Here is an 18,975-nt window from a genome sequence, read left to right as displayed (position 1 = left end):
TTACATCTTTTTTAAGAAGTATTATTGATTGATGAAGAATTAAACATTTTAAATCACATCGACCACCGGGCTGGCTGTTTTTTTTTTACAACGTGTTTAGTTGTTTATGTGTTTACTAACCTGTAGCTCACTTCAGTATTTGCAGTACAACTATGTTACACTAGAGGGCAGCAAATACCGGATGGTAAATGTCAACTGTCATTCACATGCGTTCAAATGATGTTAACCACGCTTACTGTTCAGTAAAAATCAGTACAGTAAAACGCATAGTAAATTGTATAAAACATGCGATCATTATAACATGTTTTAATCCCACAGGAGAGCGGTGGCGACTGGGAGAGGCGTTTTGGTGCGTCCCACCACGTAGAGGAGGGTTTTCCGGTTAAAGTTTCCTTTGTCATCAGGAAGTGGTAACAACCGGCGGAGGTGTCTGAGCTGAGTCTTCGCAGACAAAACAAACCACTGGCGAGCATGAAAAGTAAGAAAAATGACCAACTTAATGCACTGCAGCCATTTTGATAAATACAACTTCATTTACGGAAACCACTGCGTAATCGCCGTGAGCAGTTAGCTAGGAATTACATGCAAAGCATGCTAATAGTGCTTTGCTAACTTGGGTTGGATTAACGAGGCGAGTGTGGACGCCGAACCGGTTTCATTATCGCACAGTGATTTTTTTTACCCCTCCGTACATGTTGTTATGATAGTGCTTGTGTTTTTTTATCATTCTTTGATTAGCTGGGGTTAACTCTCACCCGACAAGCTAACAATAGCGTAGCTTGTGTGTCTGTTTTGGTCGGTGACAGCTGTAGACTTGCTACTCGCCCATGGCAACTATGGGCAGGCCTCCTGCAACGTGGATTCTTTCGCCCACTTTTGTTGTCACCTTTGTTTTGCGATCTATTTACTGCGATTATGGTAGTTTTCAAAGTTTTTATCTCATTGCTATTGTGTTTTTAAGTCCCTGTTATACGTGGTCATATGCACCAAGATGGATCACAAATAGTTACATTTCCGTGAAAAATATTAATCCTGTACCTAAAATGATTATAATTGCTTATATTAATAGTTTAAACCTTGAATATGCCACAAGATGTTTCTAATATATTTCTTACATTGCAAAGAAACATAATGGATGCCCATTATAATAGGATTGGAACAAGATAATTGACATAAGTAATGCTTTTTTTCTCTGGATCTTCTTGAACAGCTTTGACTTGCTGGAATGGAAGCTCAGCCTTTTAAGATAAAGTGAATCTGGTAAGTCTGATTCCCGCTCGTGACTCGGCAAGCGAGAACTCCTTATCTTGATGCCTGAAATTGAAAATATGTGGCTACACTTGTCTTTGTTTGTATCTGTCAATGTGTAGACATGTCTGACATGTTTGGGTGTGTGCACACACGCATAAGCAGAAAAACAGTTAACCCCTACATACTTTTTGTCTTTTTTTTATTATATACATTTGAGTGTTTGTTGTTCTTTTTCTGGTTTATCCACTATGCTGCCCAAGAATACCGTACGATTAAAAAACACACACACACACAAGCTGCCACTGTAGCTTTAGCACAATTGTGTGGTTACCATTCAAATATGTTTGCGCTGGAATTTGATTGTGAGACAGCAAGAGTGGCATGTTTGTTTTCAGGCTCACTGTGCAGGAATCCCCCACAAGGACCCCAATGCTAGCATATTTGCTAAGAGGGGAAGAGAGCGATCAACAAGCAACAACGCAGCGAGTCCAATTACTCAGCCTGTCTGTTTTTATTTTTCAAAAGGGATTTGATTAAGAGGCTTCATGTCGTAGGCAATCATTTCAAGAGTAACCAGTTTTCATGACAAATTGACAGCGTAATCTGACATTCAGGTTTTGACGTGAGCCAAAAACTGCTCAGCTTTGGAGCGCATTTTGTCAACAGGTCATCGGGCATCTGTTCTCCCCTCAGCGAGAAACGTGCCCCCCCCCCCCATCTCTCAGTCTACAAAATAATTCAAATCTATGCAACATTCCTAAACAGATTATCTGACTTTATCATACCTCATGAATAACATGGAAGTGGGATAGAACGTGAAATTAAAAATGTATTTTGTCGCAGGTCTCTCTGCCAGGCTGAAAATGCTGCAGCCACAAGCCGACAACATGGAAGTCACGGGGGCGGGGGTCTCGTCCCACAGCCCACAAAGCGAGGCCGTGACTAGCGAGCTCCAGGAACTGTCCTTACATCCTGCGCAGAAGGAGCTGCGGCTGCAGGAACGCAAGAATGGTGAGTTGTCCTCCACACTCAGTAAGTAGCTAAAAGACAAATTGTACTCTACGGGGAGAATTATTTTATTGTTGCCCTGTGGTTCAAATGTTTCGAATGTTACAAATAAAATGTTCTAAAAGGTTTGGATAAAATAGTAAGCTTGGAAAAAATGACTGCTGCCAGAACCAAAAAGGTAAATGTCAGTGTGTTTGTACATCTTGTTCATTTGTCAGTGGACAGTTTACCTCAGCGTGGAGGTTGTTTAAACTAAGAGAGGGGGACAAGCTTTGTGTGTGCATGTGAGTGCCAGAGTGAGGTCATTGGAATGGAGGGGAATAAATCAAAGATATTCCTTAAACCTGCCAAAATAGTTGTCTTTTCAGGTTGGGTAATTGGTTTCCAATGTAAGATCAGATGTTTGCAAATTTGTCCTCTGTGGAGGATCTGCATCATTCAAATATAAAGGGGTGGGGCTTTATTGCCTTTGATGACATCATAAAAGAAAATGGGGTTTACCAGTACAAGCAAGAGGAAAAGTAAGTGGATAATATTTTTATTTTGCAAATTTAGGCTTGAATTCTGTAAGTGTTAAGATTTTGTTGACATTTCTTTAACTGTAGTTGAGTGTATTATTTATTTGTTTACAAAGTATCCTCTGTGGTAAACATTTGGAGTTACATTTCACGATCATGCAGTTTGATTAATCTCAGTGTTGACCACGCCCACAAATATTTGTCTCATATGTATAAAAATCCACTCTGATATTCCCGTCGATGGAATGCTGCTAGGTTACCACTTGTCCATTGTCTTTCCAGATTCATACCTGTCGATACGGGTCTGCTGCTATTGCGAATATCTCATTAGCGGGGTTAGATCTGTCAATAATTGACCACATTTTAGGAGTTCCAGCAACAATAGCGTCATCTACAATTACTCACCACTGCTGGGATTTAGTAATTTTTAATCTGGGAATACAATAAAATTTTGCAGATGTAGCAGAAGGTACATCAAAGAAATGTCCCGAAGCCATTTTCACTAAATCTGACGGCCTCCGGGTGCCACTCCCATTGTTCTCACTATTTATTACTTCATTCTGGCGCAAAGCAGACATGTTGCAGCAAGCTGAAAGTCACCACGCTTGAAGATGCTTTAAGGCGGCGTGTGTGCCTGCATACTGTGGCGTTGGCTGGGTGACAAAGCGGAATGCCCCCATAAAGCGTATCAAAGCTTTATATCGCACACCGAGTTATGCAATCGACTATCATTCACAGTCTGCAAGATGTATTGTGCGTCTATAGACAGAGGTGACGTGTTTTTCCAGGAAGATGATAAGAAGTGGAACTCATTCGAAACGAGAACATGACTTAAAAAAAAAAAAAAAACTCATATCCTGTTAACTTCTAGTTTGCTGCAATGACAGCCATTGTATTAGTTACTAAGTGAAGAAGCCTTGGAGTGTGTAGGACTGACCGTGCGGCACACTGCAAAGCTATAAGAAGGACGAGCAGGAGGAGAGCAGGGGTGGGGGGGGTGTCTGAAATGTCATTATTGCATAACTGCTGAGAGGGAACTGAAGGGACGCGAGTGAGGGAAAATAAAAAGCAAGAATGTGTCCAAGCTAAGAAGAACCCCCCTCACCCCATCTGAAGAGATAAATATCTTTTTTTTGCTTTCTTTGTAAATGACAATGTGAGGAAATAATTAAACTTGAAGCTCTTGAAAGCTGGAAAGTGATTGGTGGACCTTGTCAACCACTCCGACCTACACACGCCCTCTCTGCCGGGACATGCACTCACTTGTAGACAGCCCACAGAATGGGAATGTGAGGTGCAACCTGTGGTGGAACTGAGTGCGGCATTGAATGTGACTTTTCTGCAACACAGCTGTGCACCTTTTTTTTTTTTTTTTAAAACACATTTCCTCTCGGCACATTGTTTACGCTGCCTGTGTTGGAAGTATGAAGCGGTAATCTCTCCGGGAGGGTGACGCTTCCTTTCGGCATGGTCCAGAGGGATATGACTCTCCTGTCAGGTAATGTCATTGACAGTTATTTTTCTGGGAAAAGAATGTTTCAAAATTTAATTTGAATGGACTTCCCGAGTAGGGGGTGAGAGTGCATGCATGCAAACGTGCATTTTGGAGTAATGACTTTCTATTTTTGTTGTTTTGGAGAACCGATCTATGAATTTTGTCCTTTTTTGTGGCTACTAGTTGGCAAATTAAAAGAGTGAGGATTGACATGACCTAATGAGTTTCCTCAGAACAGTTTGTTCCGTCTTACAATACAGCGTATGCTGTAATCTGATATTTTAATTTACTTTTCCCATCTGCCCCCCCTTCCCCTCCCACTGCCTTAAAGAAGAGTTTCATTTTGAATCCGTAATACCACGGTGCTCAGTTCCAGGGAAGACTTGATGTTGAAAGTTCACCCGTTTGCTCTGTAGCCCACATCATCCTGGCATGTAAACAAAGACAAGATACAGATTGCAGATTTCTCCCCACCCTTTGCGTAATGACAATGACACGGGAGGATGTTAGGTAATGAGGGCTGGGTGGGTTTCATCCTCACACATTAAAATTGCAAAACAGCAACATGCTGGAGTGCAGTAAGATTCTTCAGGAAGATTCAGTAGCCTGGACGAGAGCAGTTTTAGGGAAACATTGTTATGTAACAGATGGGGAGGCTGCCAATAGCGGAGACACACGCAGGACTCGGTCAGACTGGGGAAAAAATGGGTTTGGAAAATAGTTCTAGTCTTGACAAAATATGATTTAGCATGGCAAAAATGTCATGAGTTGCATTAATAGACCAGCCTGAGGCAACTTCTTCAGAGCTCATGTCACTTTTAAAACATGGACATGCACCTACCTGTCTTGACGGTGTCGTATTTCAACAAGCAGCTTGCACACATACAGTACGCATACCTTCAGTGTACTTTGATTTGTGCAACCAAAAAAAACAAAAAATCCTTTTCAATAATGAGAGATGAGCCAAAATCAGATGTGTTGCCTACAGCTTGAGCAACAGGAGCAATGGCAAATGCACACCCACAGACACAAGCCCACTCATGCTGCCGGGAAATAACACACACTTAACAATCGCCTTGCGGGTTTACAAAATCATGCGGCATCATATGCTGAATTATTCAGTGTTTAGCCAAGACTTAGAAATGACTTCCATATGTTGCACGACAAAAGTTATTATTAGCTAAAACACACTTGCTAGCTAATTTGTGTACTTGTCTAGACAAGTATTGAAAAAGATTTTTCAGTATGTTGTGCCACACCCATTTTTTTTTTAAATGGGTTAGCTCCTCCAGAAATCCTGTAACACCTTTTACACAAATGTTTATGTCTTGGTGTCTTGTCTTCGGCACCAATCCTCCTCGTGTTTCTAAATTATACAACGGCCATTACGGGATGACTCACCTGCAAACCGCAAGTACGGCGCACTTAGCGTCAACACAGAGTTCACTCAACCGCACTCCTGCTGTTCTTTTTGAGTGATTCACTCACTCAATTGTGAAAATCATATATTGACTACTGCGAAACAATGCAAAACATGTTTCAAAATCTAAACAAATTAATGCTCAACCAGTGTTCTATGTTTGACCCTTAAAAAAAAAATAGAAACGCGTGCTAGTATTAAAGGTCTGTGTCTAATTATGATCCGGTCATTGGGTTCAGTCAAATAAGTCAGTGTGCAGGTTTTTATTAGATGTTAAGGGCAGGGATAGAAATAGGAAGATTGCACGGAGCAACTTGACAAAAAATAAGACAAACACACACATCTAAAAAAAAAAAACTTTCAAAACAAAGGCACTTTTTTTTTCATCTGTGTAGTATAATTGCCGTCTGTACTTTTTAGTTCTCTAATTAGCAGTAGCCACCTTTCTCAACCCTAGTGAGACTGAACTGGAGGAAAAACAGCAAGCAAAGTTCCTCCGCAAGTAGGCTAGGAGGTTAGGGGGGCTTTGGTACAATGAAAATGACTTTCAGATGTTGGGATTACGTAACGGCTTGTGACCAACTCGACTCTTGCCGGCGTTCTTTCTTCCTTAGCAAATTTCCCATGTGCTCACAACGGCTTAATCTCGGTCAGTCCTTGCCTGGTGTACAGTGAAGGTTCATGTTATTATGCAGGCGCAGCTGCCAAGCTGGCCCTTGCCTCGCTGGATTTCATTCAGCACTTGTGTTCTTCTAGACCTCTGCAAAGTCCTTCAACAGTGTACAATTAGACCTCAGTTTGGACTGCTTTTATGGATGAGATGTGACAAAGTGGAGGGTGCAACTGCAGCCTGTTATACAAAGAACTCAAAGTTTCCAGGACTCGGGTGGCTTCAATTGCCAAGTGTTCTTTGCGCTCATGTGTGTGTCCCCACATTGCACAGTTGCGTTCAACCAGGCTTGCTTGGTCTTGTTTGGGTTTATTACTTTTCGTGATTTCTCTAAAATGTTTTGTAATACTTGCACAGGAAGTGATGAACAAAAAGGGGTAATGTGTTACCCGCTATAGAATAGTTTCAGGTTCCACAATACCTAATCTTATCAACTCAGGATTATTTGCCAAGGAATTACAATGCAATGAGTCACTTATCACACTACACATAAGTTGTAGTAGTAGACTGTTCTTCCTCCCAAGAGTTCTCGGTTAAAATGACCTTTTGAAATTTGAGGGGGATGGACTTTGTTTTTCATTTATGAATCCACAGGAAGTCCATCAGACTTGATGTTGAAAGTGTGTGTCTTTCTTTTTGTGATGTAATTCAGTGAAGGATGAATGATAAGAACGTTCAAGGCCAAATACTTTGCGTGGAATGTTCTCAAAGTCTGAACTACGATCACTTTTGTCACAGCCAACTTTTGACTATTAAATTGTATTCAAACCGCATTTAAATACAACTCAAATTTGGTCGTTATTACTCGGATCATTGCGATTCTGACTTGGTTCGGACTTGTTGGTTTTCCCCCTTCTAAATAGTTCCATGAGAAACTGCGGAAGCCACATGGGAGTAAACCCTTAAATGAGCTACACAAACAAACTACGGAGGAGAACGAGAACTGCGGGTCGTTCTATGATCGAGCATCTTCGTCATCGCCAAAGAGTCCAAATATTTGAATATGTCTGGCAAGAAGTAAACACAAATGCTAATGTTAGCTTAGCACTGTACAGCTGTGGTAATCTGAGTCAAAGAATCATTCCCATAACACAGACGTAAATATTACGCAAGTGTTGTCTTCGAGTGATGTCACTTGCGACGTAATCGACGAGTACCGCGTTGTTTATATTGCTCCGCCCACCACTTCTGAATCCCGTTGTGTGTTGTCATCCCTTTGTGTGTCTGCTGTCCAGACTGTGAGCAGGTCAACTTGAATCATTGAGTTGTTTTTGTGAGATATTCTCGTTTGTTTTGGGTTTAGGCCTGCTTTCCTGTCCGATGAGGATGTTCTGAATCACTAGTCGGCTTTGCGCTGCATACAAAATAGTAAATTTGAAGTGTTGTTGTGGTTCCGCAAACATTTATTCATTCTAAGAATATGGAGCTTTAAGTTTGTGTATGTTTTTCTGAAAGTAACTTTAGCCTTTGAGTGCAGAGGTGATCCCACGCTGAATATAGCCCCCCTCTTACTGCCAGCTGGTCATGCTATTTAAAACAGTTGAGCGTGGAGAGTATGTAGGGGGGGGCAATTTACCGGCAGCCTCCAACAAAACTCACGAGCTCTTTGTCGGTGAAACTGGAATGCAGGCTGATTTTTTTTTTTTTTTTTAATAAATAAGACCAGGAAGCATTAGCTTCCATGTTCTGCAGTCTTGAACTTTACAAGCAGTTTTACAAATGCAGCTCTTACACATTAATTGTCTAATTTATCACTTGCATTTTACAATAAATATTGTCAACCAAATTTGACATATTTTGAGGAAATTTCAGATTGCCCCTCGACATGAAGACTTAGTATGTAAGTGGCGGCCTGTCTCTGCTTGTAGCAGTGAATGAATGGCAACAGCTGAGCAGGAGAACTTTATCGGCAACACTCCCTGCCTTTGTGTGTGTGTGCGCGCGCATTACTGCATGTGTGTCCGTGCTCGCCTGAGATACAGGAGGAGCTGCAACCACAGCAGAGTCTCACTGGGCACTCACTGCTCAGCTCACTGCTGTCCTCTCTTCGTCCGCCACTGGCCCTCGTTCCGCTTCCTCCCACGGCTTGTTTTTCCTGCCCACGAATCGCCCTGTGGATTTCTTTCTACATCCTTCATGGGGGGGGGGAGAAGATTCACATAGCAACGTTGTCGTGACTCGCCGGCCGCCACTGCGGAGAAGAGAGTGGGAATCAAGGCGTGGGACGTTGAGGCAGACCAATCGATTATACTGATAGAGAAGCGACGCAGTGAAAGAGGAGAGGCAGCCTTTCTCCTTTTCATTTTTAGAAATCTGCCCTGCATAGCTGTGGACCTCTAGAGAATATTTTGGCTCATATTTTCCCCCCTCAGGAAAAAGACTGCTCATTACAGGAGCAACTGGGCGAGTTTGTCAAATTAAAGAAGAGGACCTTGAAGTTAAATGTTTGCCACTACCACAAACTAACTTGATTTCCATTCTCAATGATTATGCTGGACACCAACCATTGCCTGTCCTTTGAACACTCCCCGTTGGGTTCTCCACCAATGGGCAGTGACATGGACAAGGCAGGATTGAGGACAGATCATGATAGACATGTCTATCATAGCCTGAAAGAAGGTGGGCAAGCCATCGCAGCATGCGGTCAGTAGAGGCGCAGGACATCCGATCTGATTTGTGTTTATGCCGTTTGGTCTACAGTCTTCGTATTAGTTACTGTATTTGCTTGATATAAATAGTTAAAGCTGAGTTAGCTAGAGATAAGTTATGGTTGCAAGAAGTGCTATGTCATACTATATCCCCGCAAATACTTTTTTTTTTCGTCTGTATACATTTAGTTTTCCTTCAAACGATCAATGCACAACAGATACGATGCAGTATAAAGTGTATTGGTTGTAAAATGTTAATCCAATTTATTGGAGGACCCTTCATAACTTTTGAAATTGGAAAATAATAAAAGGCTGTCACCATCGAATATTTTTAAAATCGATTCATCTGTCAATTATTCCATTAATTAATCGGATAAAATATTTTGCCTTAAAGTGTATTTAGTGATTTAAAAACAACCAATAAGCAATATCACATGACGTACTTTATGAATCGTCCTTTAGCAATTAGTTGCCGATTAATCGATTAATTTTGAAAACTGAATCAAATCCTTAATAAAATATGGGACTTTAGAGGCTAATAAAATAGACCATCCATCTTTGTATCCGTACTGTCTTCAACTTGACTTTCTTGGCTGCTACACAACTTTAATTCTTGGTGCCTTTCACAGATGAATGGAATAGTGTGAAGCCACTGGAAGAATCTGAGTATATTGCCTGCTTAGAACCGTGCCAATAGTGTGGTCAACTTTTTTTTTTTTTGCTCGGTGCAAAGTGATGCGCATTTTTAAATAGATCATTTTGACACCAATGCTAACTTTAACCTCAGCGGAACAGCTGGGTTTTTGCGTCAATGTGCCCATTCCCACGCGATAGACTGGACATTTGGTAAATAAAAAAAAATTGTGCTAGATAACCCAAGCCACATCCTCTTTCTCTAGTATCTTAAATTAACCACAACGACACTCAAACCTAGTATTGTGTAAATATGAATATCATCACTGGCTGTGTGTACATACCGAGCAGGTCAAAGTGAAAAATGATGTTGAAAGGTCAGGGAACTTTGCGTGACTGTTTGTGGTGTTCAGTTCGAGTACAAGTGACACAGAATGGATCAACAAATAGTCATTCAGTTATTAATTGGAGTGTTTAGTGTGTGTGCGAAAGCTAGTAAAGGCAGCAGTGAGATGCCAAGATGGAGTCATAGGAAAGTGTAAGGTTCTCATTCCCAGAATAAACTTAATCCTGGCTAGTGCCAATTTGCATGGCGGCCTTCTCTTAATTCAGTGTCCTCCTCCGTGGCACACTTGGGCAGCACGTGAGTTTCTTGTGTTTACGTCTTAGGGACAATTAATCTTTTGAGCTGCTCCGCCATTACAGACAGCATACCTGAACGCGTATGCCTGTGTTTACATTAGTGACCTGACGTGTTATTACTTAAAAGGGGAGACTCTCTCGTCCTTTAAGAGGCAACGTGTAAATAAAACAGACGCTTCAAAGTTGAGGGAGGACATTTTCATGTGCAGTGTTGCCGGCCAGACGTTTGTCATAACAGAGCACGGCAGTAACAGGTGCTGCTTGTCCTCATATTGGCAGGCAATAACAGATGATAAAAGTATGCTTGCTAGCCTCGGCGGTATGTTCAACTTCACACACGTGTAACTTCTCAGCTATATATATAGTACATATATATTATTTAAATTTCACTGTCTAGCATAATCAGCATCTAACTGGTGTTCTCCTCGGTCTTGTTCTCTAAAAGTCTTTCCGCCTGTCGTGTTATGTAACAAGTGCTTCCTGTTTGAAAAAGATGGCGCAATCAACTTCACGCTTATTTGGCGAAAAATGTCTTCCAAAGTGTTTGTTGTTTTGCATTTTTTTTTTCTTGATTGATCTTGTTTTGTTGTATCGTCTAATGGTGTTAATTGTTCACCTGCCTATGCGCATGGAGAGAAAAAAAATTGGTGAGAAAGCGGAAGTGTGTTGTACATTACTCATGCGATCCTCTACCCGCCTCTTTTGTCGCTTTAAAAAAAAAACTCACAAATACGGGGGTTAAGTGGAGGGAGAGCTAACTGCTAGAACATCTTGACTTGTATGTGGATTCATGTAGTCAATTTGGACAATGGACTCTGGATCAGCAAGATAATAAGAAACAGCATTTTTATTTTTTGTCATCATTTTACCCACCAACTCTAATTTCCCCTTCTGTCCTCCCTTCACCTCCGCTGTCTCCATGCAGTCCTCCAGCTCAAACTCCAACAGAGACGCACGCGAGAGGAGCTGGTCAGTCAAGGGATCATGCCACGTAAGTGTTCCATCTGTTTAATATCGTATTTGCTAACCATAATAACCGGATGAAAGAAACCGGATGAAAGAAACCGGATAGAACAATTTTTAGGTTGCCCATTCAAAAGTTGCTCGTGACAAAGCAGACTATAGAATGCATTTAACAAAAAAAAAAATTAATCAGCCCCTAATCGTGTGTTAAATTTAGAGCTAGTCTCATTCAAGTTCTGCACATATGTTATCAAAAAGAGCAGCTTCCTCTTCTGGTGCATCCAACTTCCTGTTTCACAGTTTTGCACATCAGTAAGAGTAAGTTGAGGTTAAAACCAAAAAGTAGCATGTAGTTTTACGGAATGTACAATCATCAAGTCGAGAGCACGCAGATAGAAAATAAAAGTGCATTGAAGCCGAGCCAACATAGAAAATGCACTGTAATGTCTTTTTTATTTTCTGTCTCTTGAGTAGCTTTCGTAAATCTATCCGCAGCCATTTAATGTCACAAGGCCCACTGCCAATCCCATTAAGTTGTCCGAGTGGAAATACATCGGTATGTGCGCGTAGAGACTTCCCGACCGTCATTTTCTGGAAATTCCAACACCCGATTCCATGTTATATGGGGTCACAAATAACATCGCTATGCGTGGTGACGTCGATGCTTTGGTTACATCACGCTCGCTATGTGGCCCCTCTTTGAACGTCAGCGGTCGTGACACGAGGAATGTCTCCCGTCCTCGAACGCCGGGTGTCATCTCGTGGTCAGAATGTCGACACCGTGCGTGTCCCCAGGGCATGGATTTCACCAGTCCCTTGACCAATCAGACGATAGCTTGCTTTCAACACACCCAACTGCCACTGTCTTTTCAATATCCTTCCCTAAACGCATACTGCTCGGTTAATCAGAAGAATTTTTATTTTCAATTTCACCTTAGCTGCCGAGTGTGTTGCTACTTAACCATGCAGATTTTGTTTAATCCCAACAATCATCGCAATGACATTGTGTTTCCCTCGGCTAATAACAGTAAAGGTTGTGCTTATGGCCCTCCACACGCCGCCTCGTCATTATCGGCGCGTGGTTCCGAATAACAATTCTGACCTTCCCCTCTCTGCAGCCGCTTTAGCCATTAGCAGTTTTGTCACACTTGCCACTAGCTGAACGAAAACAGTTCTAAATTTCTATTACATTTATTTATTCCACTCTAGCGCTAAAAAGCCCGGCAGCCTTTCATGAGCAGCGGCGGAGTCTGGAGCGTGCAAGGGTGAGTTAATCTAAAGTAATTCACCGTTGTTGTAAACCTTATGCACCCCCTCCCCTCCCAAAAAAAAATGTCCTGCGAAATGTCATCATCACTGTGATGACTCGTGTGCTTTTTTTTTTTTGTACAGACTGAAGACTATCTCAAGAGGAAGATCCGAAGTCGTCCCGAGCGCTCTGAGCTGGTCAGGATGCACATTTTGGAGGGTGCGTGTCTGTCGTTTTCTTTTCAAACAACTTTAGAATACTCCTGTTTCATAATTGCACAAACACATTGAAGTCAAATGAGAAAGAATTGTTGTCCTGTGTATGCAGAGACATCAGCGGAGCCCTCCCTGCAGGCCAAGCAGTTGCAGCTGAAGAGAGCTCGACTCGCCGACGATCTCAACGATAAGATCTCGCACAGACCGGGTCCCATCGAACTGGTACACAAGAACATCCTGTCTGTCTGCCCTGATCAGCAATCGCCACCCGGTAACTATTTCTCCTTTTTTTTTTTTTTTATCCCTCCGTACTTTTTTTTCTGATCATGTTTTTCTGAACATGTTTTCTTTTATCTATACATTTTACTCGTATTTTGAATTATCAAGAAATATTTCCTCTTATATTTGTTCCACTTGATAATAAATATTACACAACACAAGAGGAATGTCACAATAGCAATGTGCAAACACGGTGTCCTTTTTTGCAATATGTTAAATAGTAACGTTAGCCGTTTCTGTTGATGACACCGCTGGATTTATTTGGTCCGTCTTAGAATCTCCAAAGGGAGCTGGTGGAGAGAGCTCCTCATTGGACGAAGATAGCAGCGATGCGCTGTCACCCGACCAGCTCGCCAATCACGATTCTCCTCTGAGTAACGTCCCGCAGCCATCGCCCTCCGAGATGCTCGCCCAGAATGGAGACATGTCCCCCACACAGGTTCTGTCGAAGAATACTATGAAGTTGAATGTGTGTGTTTGAATCTAATACGTGATGGGTTTTTTTTTCTTCTAGCTTGTTACGCAACCCACGCCACAGCCTCCTCCTCCTCCTGTGGTAAAGGCCTCAGATTCGCCTCCTCCCCTCAAAGTGGCCAACGGGACCACAGTAACCTCCCGAGGCTCACCCTTTGCGCAGCTCAAGGTGAATTTTGAAATATTCACTAATGACAATCTATGTGTGTGGGAACTCTAATAAACATAAAATTCAGTCTCTTACTAAATAACATTTCTGACCACAGTCTCACACTAAGACGAGTTCCGACCGTCCCCCGCTGAGATCCAAAAAAGCAAAGGACAACAAACCCAAGGTAAGCTAACATGTTTCTCTTTTAACAAGACTAAAAAAAAAATCTTCCTACTTATCATTTTCATGACTTGCAGGTGAAGAAGCTCAAGTACCATCAGTACATCCCTCCGGACCAGAAGGCGGACAAAGAGCGTCCGCCTCTGATGGACTCGTCCTACGCCAAACTCCTCCAGCAACAGCAGCTTTTCTTACAGCTACAGATTCTCAACCAGCAACAACAGCACTACAACTACCACACCATCCTACCTGCGCCTCCAAAGTGAGTCTCAAGGAGCATTATTCAAGACAGGTTGTAGCATTACACGAGACTGGGAGGTCATCTGCTTTTATGTCCGCCCTCAGGCCAGCACCGGAACAGCCCCTCCCGACGAACCCCAGCCCTTCCCCAACTCGCACTATTCCCACAACCCCCATCGCCACCATAACCCCAACGAGCGGAAATGCACGCCAACCGACAATGGGAGCGGCCAAACCCACCACTTTGCCCGCCAACTTGGATGAGTTCAAAGTAAATAATGACAATGTCGAACGTACAGGCAGTTAGTTCTTGGTTTATGATAGTTTCAAGGTTAATAATGAACTAGTTCAGCAGTATAATTGATAAACACTTCCCAGTATGAGTCAGAGCAGTTCTACACTACTGCACAACAATAATGTTTAAAAATATGTATATATATTTTTTTGTTCCAGGTCGCTGAGTTAAAACAGGAACTGAAGTTGCGAGGTTTGACCGTCTCTGGCACCAAAAACGATCTAATCGAGAGGCTCCGCCACTACCAAGAGCAAAACGCCGGCCCTGCGGTCTTGAAAAATGGCGCATCGCAACCCATCCATCAAAGCGCAGCCACTGCAGCTAACAGCGCTCCGGCCGCAGGCAGCGATCAGCAACAGGTTGAAGGAGGATTCAAGGTGGCTCTGTCCCCGCTGGCTCAGGCTTTTCCCGGTCGAGTCGTGCGTTTTGGAAGCACCAGCTCCAGCCCACCTGTGTCTCCTTCGCCATCTGAACGCTCATTAGCGGGGCTGAGTCCAGATGAAACCAGCTGTAATGGAGACATGTTTGGGGAGATGGTGAGCACTGCATCACTCACATAAAAATTGTCACTCAGGCTTTTCCCAAACACCTCATTTTTTTTCTTCAGGTGAGCTCTCCCCTGACTCAGCTAACCATCCATCCCGCTCCCCAGCAACCATCCAACAACTCCCCTCTTTCCCTACCGCTCAGTCAGCCCAAAGAAGAAGGCAAGAGCTCATGCAGCCTCCACAGATCTTCACCCGGCTCGGTTAAGCCCTTGGAGCCTTTCTCTGTGGTAGCCATGGACTCGTCCTCTATGGACAAAGATCAAATGCTGCAGGAGAAGGATAAGCAGATTGAGGAGCTGACCCGGATGCTCAGGCAGAAGCAGAGGCTGGTGGAGACGCTCAGATCTCAGCTCGAGCTGGGAAAGATGACGGGAGGCGTGTCAGCAGAGCGGGAAGGAGCTGACAAGAAAACGCCATCTCCGATTGGCAGACCTCCAACACTCATTAAAGCCTCGGCCATCGAACCCCCCGTGCTTCCTGATAGCCCGCCGAAGGTGAAGCAGGAAGCTGAGACAGAGGAAGCCATGACGGGAGTCACGGAAGAAGCCCAAAGCAAAAGAGCGGCGCAACCTATGCAGTGCTCCCAGGAGACTCTGTTCAGACTGCAGCAGATTAATCGACTGCAAGTCCAACAAATGGAACACCTCAAGCACTCGCGTAACACTTCGGAGCCCAAGTCCAACCCCCAAAAGCAACCTGAGCCCAAGAAGGAATCTAAAATCCTGCTCCAACAGCAGCAGCAACAACAACTCCAGCAGCTCATCATCCAGCAGACGCAGCAGAAGCAGCTGCAGGCTCAGCAGAAGTTGGCGCAGCAAAAACTGGCCCAGCAGAATCAGTTGCAACAAGCCAAGAAGACCCAAACGCAGCACAAGAGCTCAGTTCAGCTGAAGCGGGTTCAAGTGCAGATCCAGAAGCCTACAGCTAGCCAAAGCCAGCAGAAGAAGCAGCTGAAGGCTCAGCAACGGCAGCAGCACAAACAGCAGACGGCCACTGTCAGCACTCAGCAGGTGAGCATCATGAGTCATGCAAAAGTTCTCAAGCATGTCCACTCCCACCCACAGATTAGCTTCACCTACACAACTAACAATATGAGTCACATGTTGTTTCCCCCCCCCATAGGTGGCGCCAGTCTTCAACCAACCCAAGGGCACTCAGATTCACACTCAGGCTATTTCGTTAGACCTCCTTAAAGCCGGCGGCACGCTGGTCACCGACACCAACGGCAACCACTACTTGATCGCCCTCACCAGTAGCGCGACCAACGGTCAGAACCACCGAGCGCCCACGCAGGCCAAAAGCAACGGACGCGTCACGCTGCAGGTACGGAGCAGAATAACTCCGTATGATTCAGCGGGATGTCCTTCATGGTCTTTGCTTTCCCACAGAGACTCCAGTCCACTCCAAGCAAGCTGCCCAGCACTGCCGGCCAATCACAAGAGCAGAAAGACAGCCAGGGTGTGAACCAGCCAATCAAAAAGGTGCGACTACGGCGATTATGACAGAGTCATCCTTCAACGTGTCATTTTATGATCCAAATAACCGAAGTAAGCTTTAGATCCAGCTGATCAACACATGCTGTCCCCAGGAACCGAAAGCGGAGCTGCACGTGGACACCAACGGCGTCCCGCCGGCCAACTCGTGCTTCACCGCCCCTCCCAACCTGCAGCCTTTCTTCGACGACATGTCGGACAGCGAAAGCCAAAGCAACCTGCTCTTCTCCTTCAAGGTACCATCGGCACGGGGCACGCTCGTCTCCGTTTCCATCTCTGCTCCTCGTTCTTCCTCTCATTCGTTGCCTTTTTCCCTTTTGTTTCTCCTTCGCTCATCTTTTCATCACTCCATCCTGGCAGACAGAACGGGTGTGTCCGCCTTACGACCGGCACACTCTGTTTACTCCTCCCTCCCCCAAACCCAACACCTCTCTTCCGACAAAACGCTCCAAAGTACGTCCTCGCTCCTTTCGCGACCTCCTTCTCCACTCGTGTCACTTTGACTTCATCGATCTTTTGTTGTCGTTGCATCATGAAGCACATTTAGCTTTTTTTTTTTTATTATATTTGAACGCCGTTCACAATATGGTCTCTTGTTTCTGCAGGGAAATGGCGTCAATTCTCAGCAGATGGATGACCTCTTTGACATCCTTCTCAAGAGTGGAGGTAGGAAAATATTGCAATCACACCCTAGTTTTTTATTTTTATTTTCTAAAACGCTTTTCCTTTTGTGTCTCCCAAAAGAGATCTCAGGTTTTAAGGCCAACCCGGACCCGTCGCTCGCCCCTCTCCACTCGGACCCACCCTCGCCCACCTCCCCGCCATCCCCTCTCCACCTCTCTCCTCCCACCCCTACCTCTCCCCTCATCTCCCCACCAGCCCCACCAAGGGAGCCCTGCACAGGCGGAGGTCGCCTGGAGGACTTCCTGGACAGCTCCACGCTGCTCGGTGTAGAGCCAGGCAGCGGCCTGACGCTCATTGACGACCTCCACAGCCAAATGCTGAGCACCGGCAGCATCCTGGACCACCCGCCCTCCCCCATGGACACGTCCGACCTGGGCTTCTCACCCCACTCGACGGGGCTGGACTTTGGGGATGCCGCTCTGGACAGCATGGACTGGCTGGACATCTCCATGGTAGGGAGCTCCAGCGGTGCGGGGGGAGGAGGACGAGGAGGAGGGGACGGGGGGACCAGCCTGACTCCACTGGCTCCGCACACACCGCCGAGTGTCTTCTCTGCTGACTTCCTGGACAGCACGGACCTGCAGCTACACTTGGAGTCGTGTCTGTAGCCTCAAATGACAGCGTGCGGGCTCCATATTGATACTTTCTCCATGCTGTCTCTTATCACTGCTGGGCTCACTGACACACGCATATTGGAAAACTGTTTAAGTGTTGATTTGATGTCCTTGATATCCAGCTTAACTCGCCGTATGAAGGATATCAGATAAATGCTCAACCGGCTTCCCACGCACGCACACATGCTATTACTGGCTTTATTATGCACTATGAGGTGAGCTTCAAGTAATTTGGACAGTATTCCAAATTCAAATCCATCAGCAAGTCTGTACCATTTTGCACGCTCATCTGCTAAAAGTGAATCACTCATTTCAGTGTGTGTGAAATGCAAGCGTGTCAGTGCCTCCTAAACTTTGCACTTAAGTCGGATTGGTTTAAAGGTGGGCGTTCAGGAATGTTGGGCGAAGAGGCAAAAGGCAGCTGTCACCTTAGCAACTTGATGCCCACCCACACGAGTTAAAAAAAAAAAAAAAAAAAAAAACACGCACAACCGACATTGCTTGTCAGTTGCTGTTGAAATTAAATCTTATCAGTGGCGACTTTTGAAGCCTCGTTTGAGGTTGCGTATTATCGGTAACGTTCTGGTAGACCACTATGTTTTGCTGTATATGGGGTGTATATTATCAATTGTTCATATTGCTATTTTTCTTTGCTGGTTGTTTAGTGGAGCTAGCCAGCTGGGGTGGGAAATAGGGTGAGGGTGGGTTTGTCCAAAAACTTGGACCTTGTCTTTTTTTCTTTTTTTTTTAAAGAATAAAACAAGCTCTTAAAACAATTGTCCGAATTAATGTTGTAGTTTAAAAATGATGGGTGGTCAGGGCAGAGGGGGGTTTAAAAGGTCTCTTTTTTTTTTATCTTATTAAATTCATATATTAAATTGAAACTTGAGTAATATGGTAAAAACTATTTTTTTTATCTGCAATAAACTTTTTATATATTGAATAATTAATAATTATAATTGATCCACTCATTTATCCTTGTAAAAAAATCTAACTTGGCCCTTCAGCCTTAATGAAGTAGTAAAATCATGACAGTAAATGGAGAAGCCTACAAACGGCCACAAGGGGACGCCATTACACAGCAAAGCAGACATACTTTCAAAACATTTGGCACGTATGTATTTATTACAATTGTCAAAGTTATCCAATTATTGATTGTTGAATGAATATTTTCAAAATTGAGCATTGTGATCTATGTAAATATAGGATATTTGTTAAATTTATTATATCTGACCTTAATAGATTGCATATTTTCCACCAGTGTTTTGCTCTTATATTCTGCGTTGTTTGTTAAACGCAATGTGT

General features: G+C 43.9%; 1 protein-coding gene across 7 annotated transcripts; it reads left to right on the top strand.

Moving 5' to 3' along the window:
* Nucleotides 1-236: 236 nt before the first annotated feature.
* On the top strand, nt 237-18,382 carry mrtfab (myocardin related transcription factor Ab). Of its 7 annotated transcripts, XM_088359252.1 has the most exons (20): nt 237-478; nt 1,211-1,260; nt 2,095-2,262; nt 11,211-11,276; nt 12,458-12,513; nt 12,641-12,716; nt 12,825-12,983; nt 13,267-13,430; nt 13,506-13,634; nt 13,732-13,800; nt 13,874-14,058; nt 14,142-14,307; nt 14,490-14,867; nt 14,939-15,889; nt 16,002-16,202; nt 16,268-16,360; nt 16,468-16,608; nt 16,733-16,825; nt 16,978-17,038; nt 17,117-18,382. In XM_088359252.1, exons 3-20 carry the CDS (start codon nt 2,115-2,117, stop codon nt 17,662-17,664), a joined length of 3,684 nt encoding a protein of 1,227 aa, XP_088215378.1. In that variant the 5' UTR covers nt 237-478; nt 1,211-1,260; nt 2,095-2,114; the 3' UTR covers nt 17,665-18,382. The 7 variants fall into 7 exon arrangements, with proteins under 7 accessions (XP_088215378.1, XP_088215373.1, XP_088215375.1 ...); XM_088359249.1 differs by lacking the exon at nt 16,733-16,825 and having other exon boundaries at nt 240-478; nt 17,117-18,381; XM_088359247.1 differs by lacking the exon at nt 16,733-16,825 and having other exon boundaries at nt 16,978-18,382.
* Nucleotides 18,383-18,975: the final 593 nt, after the last annotated feature.

Source organism: Syngnathus floridae, chromosome 18 (assembly GCF_059516105.1).
Source record: "Syngnathus floridae isolate MCC-2025c chromosome 18, RoL_Sflo_1.0, whole genome shotgun sequence".
Taxonomy (NCBI): domain Eukaryota; kingdom Metazoa; phylum Chordata; class Actinopteri; order Syngnathiformes; family Syngnathidae; genus Syngnathus; species Syngnathus floridae.
Note: the sequence above shows the minus strand (reverse complement) of the source record. Positions and strands in the feature narration are given on the sequence as shown.